Source organism: Merops nubicus, unplaced genomic scaffold (genome assembly GCF_000691845.1).
Source record: "Merops nubicus isolate BGI_N331 unplaced genomic scaffold, ASM69184v1 scaffold10336, whole genome shotgun sequence".
Classification (NCBI taxonomy): domain Eukaryota; kingdom Metazoa; phylum Chordata; class Aves; order Coraciiformes; family Meropidae; genus Merops; species Merops nubicus.
The window spans coordinates 1-12,781 of NW_008614329.1; the positions used below are offsets into that span (position 1 = coordinate 1).

General features: G+C 40.6%; 1 protein-coding gene across 1 annotated transcript; it reads left to right on the forward strand.

Annotated features, from left to right (window-relative positions):
- Positions 1–1,029: 1,029 nt before the first annotated feature.
- Positions 1,030–4,034, forward strand: LOC103774760 (solute carrier organic anion transporter family member 5A1-like; the record flags this gene model as incomplete). Its single annotated transcript, XM_008942186.1, has 4 exons — positions 1,030–1,189; positions 1,364–1,605; positions 2,478–2,542; positions 3,409–4,034. Coding segments are annotated over 4 exons (913 nt in total), but the record flags the coding sequence as incomplete, so codon positions are not given.
- Between the last annotated feature and the right edge of the window lie 8,747 nt (positions 4,035–12,781).

The following is a 12,781-nucleotide window of genomic DNA, read 5'->3' on the forward strand; positions in this document are numbered from 1 at the left end:
CTGTTTTACCCCAAACCAGGACAGAGTGACAGCCTTGTGTCATGGGGCTGGGCAAGTCCTGCCTCCTGGGAGAACATCAGGAAGCTGTGCCCCTCTTTGGGTTGGGGCCAGAGCGGCTGTAGCCATGAGCTGCAGCATCCTGCAGTCTGTTATCATTGGTGAAAGGTGGCACATGGAGCATTCAGAGTAATCTTTCAGACTAAGTTGATGACCCACCAAAGGGTTTGGATGCCACTGTAATAAAACTCCCAAGGAAAAAAAGAATATCTAAAACTGCCTTGTCAAAGCACTGCCTTTCTTCACTGTTGAGCTATCATGCACTGTAGCTGTGGAGGGTCCTAACACCATGCAGATGACAGGCAGCTTGGCCCTGTCTGCTGAGCTAAGCTAGATCTCTGGCCACTGTAGGGAAGGGAGAGGAGTGTGTTGGCTGAAGGAGGACTTTGGGATGTGTTTGAAATATGTGAATTCTTTCCAAAACCCCTATTAGGCATATTTTGGAATCTTCAATCTCAGAGATAAGTATAGTTACCTATTCTCAAGGACTACTGAACTGCAGGAAGATATTGTTTGGGTTTGACCTTGCTGTAGATTTCCCATGTACATACAACTAATGCAAGCATGAAGTGTTCTGAGGAGTTGTTGGCATGTGCAAAGAGATGCTGGTTGGTTCACGTGATGTTTGCATCTCATCACAGCCCTTCGCTAGTAATCAACAGCAAATTGCTGCAGTTTAGGATAGACATAAAATCGCGGTGTCTTAACTTTTAAAGGAAGAAAAAATGGGGAAATTACAGCTATTACCTGGACAAGTAAGATACAAGTTTTAAACTGTGGTATTATTTCTGTGTTGTCTTTTTGTTTGATGGCAGGGAAGTTTTGGGTGTTCTGTATTGTTTAAATCGTGTATATAACCTAGAGTTAGTGGAGTCTCTCTGATAGAATCAGCTCTCAGTTCCAGAGTTGATGGGTAGGATGTTTTTTTCCTCTGTGCTTGCTCTCCCAGCATGTTGTTCTTCCTTCCTTCAGCCCCACTCTTGCCATGGCCCACAGGAATCTGACTGGGAGCTGTAATGTTAACTGTGGCTGTAAGATCCATGAGTATGAGCCCGTATGTGGATCAGATGGAATAACATATTTCAATCCTTGCCTCGCTGGCTGCATCAATGGTGGCAACCACAGCATGGGGGTAAGTGCTTCACCTGCCTAGCTGTGTGCAACCCACTTGTCCTTGGGGTGATGATGCTGGACGTAGAAGGTTGCTGGTTGAGAAGTACCGCAAGGCAGTTGTACCACGTCTCTGCCCAGTGTCTTTCTGACACAGGTTTTTCACATAGGAATGTCCTTTTTTCCTTCTCCCTAGGTAAGGAATTACACAGAGTGTGCGTGTGTCCAGAGTCGGCAGGTGATCACCCCACCGACAGTGGGGCAGCGCAGCCAGCTCCGTCTGGTCATCGTCAAAACCTACCTGAACGAGAATGGCTACGCCGTGTCTGGGAAGTGCGATCGGACCTGCAACACCCTGATCCCCTTCCTGATATTCCTCTTCATCGTCACCCTGATAACGGCATGCGCCCAGCCCTCAGCCATCATAGTGACACTCAGGTGAGGAGGTTTGGGGGTTTGAGGTCTCTGTGCTGTGCCTGCTGTCAGCAGTGCTGGTGCCAGAAGAGGCTGGGGTGGTGCAGCCCAACTCCTTCAAGCTGATATGTCCTTACAAATTGAGTAGAACAGGGCTGACCAGGACAGCGCAGAACTTGCTTGTGTTTAGAATAAGTAGAAAACTTACTCCACTTTAGGAAGCATGAAGTGCCCAGCGATTTCCAGGCACCATAAAGAGAGAACAAGTAAAAGCATCATGAAGAAAATTATTAGTTCTGAAGAAATTTTCAGCCTTCTTAGAGCAAGGATTTGCATTTTCACATGCAAATGAAAAAAAAGTTAGTGTTTAAAATTATCCCTTTCTCTGTCTCAAAACTGTTAATTCCTGCCTGTTCTTGAATTTCCCCTTTTTTGCTTCACAAGAATTTAGAAACTGTACAGTAGTAGTGCTGGTGCCACTGTGGTCATTTAAGGATAGAAAACAGCACAGCAACTTAATTATCTCTTAATTCTAATTTTTCTGGAAAAACCAAGAAAATAAAGCAAGACATCATATGAAATAATAGGAAACTATCATGAGAAGCCATAAGTATTTTGGATAAATTCTCTAAATTTCCTTAATGAATTTAGATTAAATTCCTCAGGCCTTACACAGGTGCGGAAAGGTTAAAAGGAATGATTGAGACTTTGATTAAGCAGGGATGAGAGGGGCTGGCTATACTTTAACACTATTAGAAGGTACATGGAAGAAATTTAGACAAAGTTTTTTTTTTTTTCTGTTGCTCAGAAAAAAGTCAGGAGGTACAGCGAGGAGATACTCCAATGATTGTCTGTTGTGATTGTTTCTTCAGAGGACTTTTTTTCTCGCCTGCCAGGTCTGTGGAAGACGGGGAGCGGCCCTTTGCACTAGGAATGCAGTTTGTTTTATTACGAACTCTTGGTAAGTCTCACAGTTACTCAGCATTTCCATAAAGGCTCACCTTTAATGTACCACAAAAGTGCTAAAGTTCCATAAAATCTACAACTAATTGCCTGTATTAGGAACCTAAAATTAGTAGCTTCTGAAAATGCTGTAGCTGAGAATGTATTTAATTTTTTTCATTGTTACTGGCTTTCCAGAACAACTATTTGTCCCAGAAATAGCTATTTTAGAGTTTCAAATGTTATTTAAAAATTAATAGTTACTAAATATGATTGCATAAGAACTTTTTTTTTTTTTAGGAAACAGTTTTTTATTGCTTTCAGCGGTGACAATAGTTTTTTGCATTTTTAAAAGAAGAAGCAATTGTTACTTAATGTCTAGTTTCAAATATTATAAAGCAAAAATGGTACACATTAGCATTCTTTATTCCACTAAGTAGTTTATTTCAGGCTTTTAAATGTCTGAAATCCTGCATGTAAAGAACATTCCAGGTGTTCAGCTACTACAGCACATACAAGCAGAGCCAGCATGGACTATGCTAGGAGAACAAGAGCAGAGCTATATAGAGTTTTCTTTTGAGGGAGATGCAACTCAAGAAGAGCTGTCTGGGACAGCAGGTTGAAGCAGTACCTGTTGTGAGGTGCTGCTGCATTGTCTTCCTCACTAGAATTCTTTCCCATTGGTACCTTTCATGTGTGGGATAAGTAGTATTGGTGGGAAGATCAGCTGACCAGTTTTCCATGTTTTACATTTCACGTGAGGACAGCAGTATAGAAATCTCAAAAATTCTCAACCCGCACTGTTTTGGCTAAGGCTTATAGTTTCTTCAGAAGTTCTCCACTATATGCTAACACATATTTTTTCTGTTTCTATTTTTATTTCAGCTTACATTCCCACTCCAATTTATTTTGGGGCTGTTATTGACACCACATGCATGCTTTGGCAACAGGATTGTGGCATACAGGGATCTTGCTGGGAATACGATGTCACCTCGTTTCGTTTTGTCTACTTTGGGTTGGCAGCTGCTCTCAAGTTCGTGGGTTTTTTTTTTATTTTCCTGGCCTGGTATTCCATTAAGTGTAAAGAAGAGCAACTGCAGAGACAGAGATGGAGAGATTCGCTGGTGAACACTGTGAGTGAAATGGTCGGCCAGGCAGGACCTCAACAAAACTATGCACGGACTAGATCCTGCCCGACCTTCAGTTCCCGAGGAGACATCAGTGTGGCAGAAGGAATGAATTGTGTAGCACAGACATATCCTGGTCCTTTTTCAGAAGCAATAAATTCTTCAAATGAAAATGCGTTGGAAGAGGTCACTGCTGAGATCTAGACCCCTGGCTTGGTAATGTAATATTCAGTTTTGTTGGTTGACTTAATTACGGCGCCTTGTAAAACACCTGTGCCTTCTATTTTTAATCTAAATGTAACACGTGATAAAACCAACAAAGCTTAATGCAAACCACCATAGTATGCTCCTGAGGGCTGTATACCTCAAACCAACCCAAATTCTCATTTCTGTCCTCCCGACAACGGAGTTTTAAAAATCAATTTAGATGTATCTGTTAAACGTCCATGCTCTGATATAATATCAGTGTAAAGGTGAGATAATATGAACAGCAGAAGTCAGTGGAAGAGTGACGACAACTCATATCGTTGTTGTCTAGACATCACAGAAATGCTTAAATGTATCGTCAGCTTCATATCTGCAAGTCGTATTTTTAAGAGATGAGTAATTACTGTGAGTTCTGCTACAAAGCACAACCAAACTTGTTTAAACTATGCAACTTACTTGGATAATTGTATGCGCAGCAAATTAAGTTTAAAGTTTGCTTTTAAGGACATTACTGGAACTGAATCTGAAAGGGGCTATTTTCAGGTATAAGTGTTAAGTTTAAAACAAACCATAAGGTTTAAAGTACTGTTAACAACCTGTTAAGCCATACAGAAGTTATGCATCAGGTAATGTTTGCAAACGTTAAGTCGTAATATCTTTATCCTGTTAAATTATAGGCATTAATTTCCATTTGATACGATGTAGTCATTCTTCACAAAGTACACAGACTAGGAAAGGGTAATGCTTGGAGTAAGAAACTTCAGAATTAATTTATAACAACATTAAGATGTAGGAATCATACACACATACCAGAGCAGATATGCACATGTTTCTACAATGTTGTTTGGGTGGTTGTTACTAGCGCCAAATCCATGCTTTTCCTGAAGAAGAAAACAACCAGTTATAGCCTGATGGGAAGAGCTTGGCTGTCCTTCAAAATGTGTGCCAGCCTAGTCCAGCCTCAGTGAAAAAATCTTGAGGAGGAGCTGATGACCTCATTGTATGTCTCAGGTCCACTTGTGTGGTTTGTTCCACACATGGCCACTTTTTCTTTTCTCAGCTTCATTGGAAGCTTCTGTGAAGGCAAAGGGCCAGTTGTCTCTCCTTTGCCCTTCCAGGGGAAGAGCTAAGAATAGAAATTATCTGCAAGTATGGACCCACAGGACATGATGTGTCCTTTGCTTATTCCAGATTACTGTAGTGTGTTTTCTCCCCAGGAGATGCTGAGAATTTCTAATCAAATGTGCTTGGCATTTCATTTCTTGCTCCAGAGGCTTTGTAGTGCCACATGTATGATGTACTAATGATGTCTCAAAGGACAGAGAATGATTTCAGGTGGACAGTAGGAAGTCAAAGCTGTATTTTGCCCTGCAGGGGAAGTCTTAGAGGTTTAGGAAATTAAAAGCACTCTTTTAAGAGTACTCGGTGATAGCCAGGTTTGGATTTTGCCATGTAGAGAGCTGGCATGAAAATAAATAGGAAAGAGCAGAACTTCTGCATTTTTTTGAATAGAGTTATTCCTGGTTTAGTTATTAATTTATAATACGTAAGTTGATCAAACATTGTACAGAATCAAGTCCTTGAAATTAAAGGCAGTACTCTCCTTGGCATCCTTTGCGTTGTCCTAGGAAGAGCAGCTTTCCCTCTCCTCCTTTGCTGGCTGCCTTACCTTGTCTCCTGGCACTTCTTGACCGGCATGTGGGACTGCCCGTGGGGCTGGTTCCCCTGCTTGAAACAGTGGTTGCTTATTTCAAAATCTCTCAGTCCGTTTATGTGGCTTGTAACAATTCCCACTTTCTCTCTCTGCAAACTCAGATGCTTCTACCCCAGACTACAATGTGGAGAAATTTTGTTTTAATTGTCTCCTGCTATTCTGGATGTACTAATGGCTTTTGGGGTTCAAGCCTGAGAATTGCTTTTTTCCTTTGTACAGCCACCAGGTATAATATCAGTCAGCATGTGCCACCTGAGATGTTAACCTCTACACTACTCGTCCTGAGGAATACTTTAGGAATACATTTCCTTGACTCAAAGGTATTTGGTGTATTTTTTTGCCATAGGAGATCAAAGTCGATGTATGTCTCCTTTTCCTCCAGTCTCAAATGCTTGTTGCACCAAGAATTTCCTGCTGTGGCAAAAATTGAGGCAGGGTCGTGGGACAAAGTGTAAATGCAGCCCATCACCCATCCACTTTAATCACTCATTTTAATCAGCACGGGGTGAGTTGAAGAGCGACAATCTTTCCGAATACCTCAGAAACAGAGTATTTCAGGAACTGAAAGACTGGAAATGAAGCATCTGTCCAGATTTATTCTGTTCCGTGCCTCATGTGCTTCTGTTCCACATGAATAACAAGGGAGGGCAGATGAGTCTGTCAGGACTGCAAGGAACTGACTCTGATGGCAGAGAATGAGAGTGATAGAAGTGACACTTCTGCAGCTGCTGCTGCTTCAGAGCTGACTTTAGCTGTATTCAGAGCTTGTTGGGGCGGAGAACACCTGCTTTGTAAGAAGTCCTGGCACTTCTGAAAACATTCATTTTTAGAACACTTGAGAAACTGCACTGTAGAGGAAAAGATGTGTTCACCTCAAAAATACTGGAAAAGCCTCTAAATTTTCCTTTCAAAATTATATGCAATACTTAACATAAAAATCGTCAGTATTTTTTGATAGGATTATTTTGACAATATTAATATATTTCTGCAAAATCACTTAATTGAATCAGCATCCTCTGAAAGAAAGAGAGCCCAAACTCTAGCCAGTTCTTGACTGATTCCCAAAGGAGGCTTTATTGTCAGTAAGCTCTAAGTCTAAACTAAGCCAATAAAGGCATGCAGGGGAAATACAATAACTTCCTAGAGAAGTCAACTCCAGTATTGTCAACATTGACAGAAATATGGACTGAGACCTGCTGAGCAAACACTATTTTCTGAGGTGGACTTTGCTGAAGGAACCAGAATTGCTGGAGGACTTCCATGCATCCCTTGCAGCAGTCACCATCGGTGTGTGGTGCTAAACCAGCTCATGGGAAGAAAAAAGGAGCTTTACCTACTGCCCATGCTGCCTTCTGACTGTGAAATCCCCTGACCATAAAGTTCCATTAACTTGTAATTTCTGCCGCTTTCCCTCTCTGGCCCCAGGCACTGAAGTCTGGATGGCAGCAAGCACAGGAAAAGGTCAAGCAGGGTCCTGCTCACCTATGGGCTGCTCTTGGCCCAGTCATCTACCTGCAGTTACCAGTTAGGGATGAGGAATATGGAGCAACAACATCTGGTGTTTAACCAAAGGTCCTCTGAGTGCCATCACAAGGACAGGCTAATTTACACCACATTTCTGATTTAAAGTGAGGGTCGTGCGTGTAGAAGTAGCCCCAGTAGGTGTGCTTAACTGAATGGGGGAATTGTCCCTGCGTAGGCTCACGTTTATCTGTTTCCTCAAAAGAGGGGAAAAATTCAGAAAGGGTAGTCTGTTGAGCTTTTGGGGCTGTGGTCCTGGCTGGAATATCTGGAGAGTGGGAATGTCTGTATTCCTAATTCTAAGCAAAGGCCCTCTAGTTTCAGTCCCCCTTCTTCCTCATTGACATACAGGATATAATGTGGTATAATTTAGAACTAGTGACATTTTATATCCTTTTAGTGCAGTGTGAGCAGCTGCAAGAAACGTGTTGTATATTCTGGTGCAATTTGTATTGAATTGGAAACTCAGTTCTTGGACCAGCCATTGTATCTTTAAAAGTTCATGTAGTAACGTGTGGTTCCTCAGAACTTGCTGTTCTGTGAGGTAGGGGCACAAATCTTCTCCTAGGTATTAGAAACGTAAGTTTGAAAGCCCCTAAATTAGTTACAAGCACTTGAGTGGAGTATTTAAAAAAATGTTTTCCTTTTTGAAATTGTAGCTTATTAATTCATAGCGTTAACCATTCATTAGGGCTCTGATCCAGGAGAACACTTAAATATTTGTGTAAGTTTATATACTTAAGTAATGCACTTAAAAAATAATGCACATATGTAAGTATTGGACTGAATCCCACCTGCATTCAAAAAGGAGATCCTTTACCCACAGTAATTTCCGTGGTGAACCTTTTATCCTGTGGATTCAGTGACTGTTGTAACCAGAGGAGCACAAAGTGGCCCTCGAGTGCTCCCCTGTGGCATTCACGTGTGGTTACTTAGATCTCTGGCAACAGACTAAAGCTTTCATTTTCAAACCCAGTTAAAAGGGAAACTACTTTGTGGACATGCTGAAAAATAGATTCTAGCTCTTCCCACCATTCACTTTATGAATTTCTGGCTGAAAATGTTTGTGTTACGTGGTAGGTTAATTGAGGGCAGCTTTCTGACCTCAAAGCCAGTGAAATTGCTTGCATAGTGCTGCAGGTTTGGGCTGTGCCCTTTCCCAGGACTTGGACCTAGAAGTTCAGGTGACAAATTGTGGTGTCCTGTGCAGTCAGAGCAGGGTGCTGCCAGTTCTGTGTAACTAACTCCAGCCAGCATGGCTGGGAGAGGGCTCAGCGCCTGATCTGCTGCTCTGGCAGGTTTTCCCCACAAATGCCTGAATTATTGCTGCCTTACTACTTTTTTCTGTGTGTGTAATACCACAGCTTTTTGTAGTGTTATATTGGCATAAAACTGATGATGAATAGGTTCAAAGTGTCTTACTGCTGTGAGCCAGATTCCCAGCCTTGCGAGCCTGATGATGAGGCTAAAGAACTGGGCTGGTAGCGGGGGCTGGACATGAACAAGCTGGTGCTTTAGCAAGCATGTGAGAGCCAAGTGATGTCAAGTGCTTATCTGGCTCTTATGCTCTGGTCACTACTGCTGTTTTCAGAGATCAAACAAAGACAAAATATTTCCTGAACAAGCTTATCTTTTCCTGTTTTCTCCATAACGTGTATTTTATAAGGGTACAGGGCAATGCCATGCTATGTGCTGCAGGGTCTGGGTTCCCCCAGCTGAAGCTGTCTAGCTGTAGTTGCTTTCCAGGGGCTTAAAAACCTTAAAACCCTCTGTCACCTAGATAGAGATGTACCTGGAATTTGCATTTGCCCTATGTAGAAGAAACCTAGATCAACACATTTCAGGTTCTTCACATACTGATTTAATAGGCAATTTTTTTTCCATTAGAGTGAACAGCTGACATCATGGTGGTAGATTCATTCTTTGTTATAGAATTAGGGCTTTTTTTTTTTTCCCTTATAACATCTTGCTTTACAAATAACAATTCAACAAGGTTACAGGTAAACGTAGTCACAAAGTTGAGATGTGGGGACCAGGTATGGCCAAGGCTTACAGGATTCTTCTTCTTTACACTGAATATCACCGATATGTGTTGAAAAAAAAAGTTTTGAAAGCCCACCTTATCTGTAGAAAGGGAATTTCCCCCTGTCCTTTCCACAGCATATATTGCATAAATGGAGGAAGACAGCTGACACCACAAATACCCCATAGCCAGATCCATTACAATAACTGCAGTTTTTAGCAACACCCCCTCCAGTCCTTCAGACAGGCTATTTTCTTTTGACTTCATGCAGCCTTTTAAACGCAGGTGTAGCTCTGCAAATTCGAAGTAGCTCCAAACCTTTCTTGGTTTCATATGTTATGAAATGGATGCTTATTTATTCAGGTTGTATTTTCCTCTTCTAATTATTACACTATCCGTTGTGTGTACTGTATTTTCTTATTTTTTCTGTCTTAAACTGTTTGTTCACAATGCTATCCTGTAGCAACATTTTGTTCATGATATAGAATAGGTGAAAAGCTGTGGAATTCATGAAGGGCTACAAAAAGCATCCAAACCATTTTTCACCTTGAGGAAGGGTGAGACAGCTTGGTAATCTTTGGACAAATTACTAAACAACACTGTGGTGCTAATAGCTACTGAAGTATTTTATGATGTGTTCACTATGACTTAAATGACCTGTTCACGTTGTTAGTGATGCAACTGTGTGTGTTTTGCTTTTAAGGCCTGGGCTTCTGCTGCAGCAAAGACAGTGTGTTTAATTCCTGGTGGGCCAATTCCTACCTAGCTCTCCTGTGGGAAGGTCCTTTTTGGGATGCAGTGCAGGATGTGGACCTGCAATAGCAGCTGGGGCAAAAGCTACAGAAATCCACAGAAATCTCATATTGGATGTATTCATACTGCTGTAGTACGTTACTTTAGTGGATTTGCTTAAGCAGAGGCTGAAAAAAAATTCTGTAGTACTGACCAGAAACATTGGGCTAAATTCTGGGACACATCAACCAAGCAACATTAGTAAGTGTTTGAATGGAACTGGGGATTCAGATCTGAAATATTGATGTTCTTACATGGAATATCTGAAAGCAAGGGGAAGAATAAGAGCAAATTCTGTGTCCAGCAATGCAGGCCAATTCTGGTCAATTTTAAAGTGAGCTACGATGTAAAACAGAGAGGTCTGGTTTTCAAATCTTGAAGAGAAAATTTTTTCCTTCCATTTTGAATTCTGAAAGGCCATTATTTTGTGTTCCTGTGCCTGGACTGCTCGTGTTTGTATCCTAAGTAGCACTGAGAGGTCAGGAATTTTACCTCTTCAACAAACTCCATGTTTGAAAACATGGAGAGAAATTTCAAAACACACAAAAAAAGGTACAAAAGCATCCAAAACTGAAGGCTTTTTTGGGGAATTAAAAAAAAAAAAAAAAAAGATAATTTGGAGTTAGTGAGATCCATGGTTGAGTGGAGGCTTTCCTCAGAGAAGACCTCCTCTTTTCGCTGATTGTGGGGAAGCTGTGCCCATGGCCGCAGTCCGCACCTCTGACAGATGATATAAGCAGAGCAGCAGCAGCCTGGGTCATATGTGAGGAGCGTGGAGTGGGTGTACTGCCCATAGCTGCTTTAGTTTTTAAAAAACTCATTATTACACAAATGTGTAGAGTAACAAGGGAATTTGTAGTGTACGTCTGACTGTATGAGTGTGTGGGTGCTGTGCTATGTTAAGAAGAGACTAATTGGTTTATGCAGTTTGTTTTGCATATGTTAGGCTCCTGTATGGGATATTTTTTAATTGATATTTATTTCTCAGCAGAGCTTAGAATAATTCTAAAGCTGTGTAACACATCATTTAATGAAAATACTGTCAGCATCTGTTGTAAACATGTGTTTACAAAGCAAACTTGAATACTTGATATTTGGAAATAAAAAATAGCATATCATGTGTGCTTAATTTCTGTCCAGAAAAAAAGTGACACAAGGGGGACATGGGCTGCTGTGCAGTTGTTCTGGATCAGGCAATCAAGTGTTGGGACTTTTAGTGCGTGGTCAGGCAAAACCAAATCTTGCCACTGAATTTGGTAACCAACGAATCACCACTAAGTCCTGATGGTGCAGAAATTAACCGCTTGGAGAGCTCTGTGGAGAGGAAGAAAAACAGCCGAGCAGGGGCTGGCCCCACGTTACCATCACTTTGCCTCCAGGAACTGCTGTTCGTGCAGCTTTGTGCACAAGCTTCAAGGGAGAAAGGATTGGGTGAACTGGAAATTTAAAAAAAATCAGCATGTCTTAAAATATACTGTTCACAATCTCCAGGAATAATTTATAACTAACAGGATGTTAGTCTGTTACCCATTGCTATAAATGTGGATGGATTCTTAAAAGGGAGACTGTTTGTTAATGTATTTGTAAAAGAAACATTAAATTAGGAGGAAAAACCGCATGATCTGGACTTCTACAAAGCAGGTAAAGTAAAACACTTTTTATTTCAAGAAATATTGCTTCTAGACTTTCCTGAAGCCAGAATTGTTCTATAAAAGTATCACAGAAATATTATACAAGATTTAAAAACACAGTCTGTATCCTAGTACCTTAAAAACTGTGTACAAATAGCATCATTCATGACCATAAATATGTTTTTCTATCAATCAGACCGTGACACATGACATCACATAAAGAGCTAGTAATTTTAACATATGTACAGAGTCCCTCAAAAAGACTGCTTCTTAAAGTTATTAGAATCCTACTAAAAGAATCTCCTTTTTAAAAAGTTTCAACACAAAATACAATGCAATGAACGTAAGTTTAACCTGCAGTGCTTGGAACAGGCAAAAAATACTTTCTACCCTAAATAACCCGCACCAGGTAGGAAACGCACCCGCGAGTGGGTTGCTCTGGATTCACATCTGCTTGAGGTAATGCTCTGTTGTTGTTGTGCTGATTATTTAGAAATGTATAGAAAAGCAAGGGAAGATATGAAGTTTTAAGTAATACAGCTTTTCGAAGTCATTTTTGGATTATACTTTATAGAATTTAATGTTTGGCAAAGTTCAAGAAGAAGAATACAGGAACAAAAATGATCTAAACTATTTTTTACCTCATGTGCCTTTTGTAGCTAAAGTAACGTAAGTTTAACATGACTTTATCATTCCCTTTAATGCCTGTTCAACATGAGAACAATTTTAAGTCTCAAAATTATAATAATGCTTTCAAGATATTGCTCGGGGTGGTAAAAATCAGATGACAAGAGCATATAGGGATTGATGTAAACTTTTCTACCAGTATCAGCAAAAAAAAAAAAGTTGGGAAACCTCATGGATTTTTAATACTGACAATGTCACCATATAGGGAAACAATCCAATTTAAACAAATCTTCCTACAATAAGCAATCATTAGCCATACCTTTCTGAAAGTAAAATTAAAGTAACAAAACCATGCAATATTTTTGCTAAAGTAATACCCAAAGTATCTGTTTTCCACAGTCCATGCTAATTACCTCATTCCTGTCTGTCTATATGTTGGTTCTACGATCACAGTAGACAATGACCAAATGAATTACACTGAAAAGTTGGGTTTATACATGGTATGGCATACAGGTTTTGAAAGTGCATTTTACTCAAAAAGCGTGACATTAGGAATTACCAGTGGTTAAAATAATTCATGAAAAAGACATTATGCCGACAGATTGGGTGGACGTTC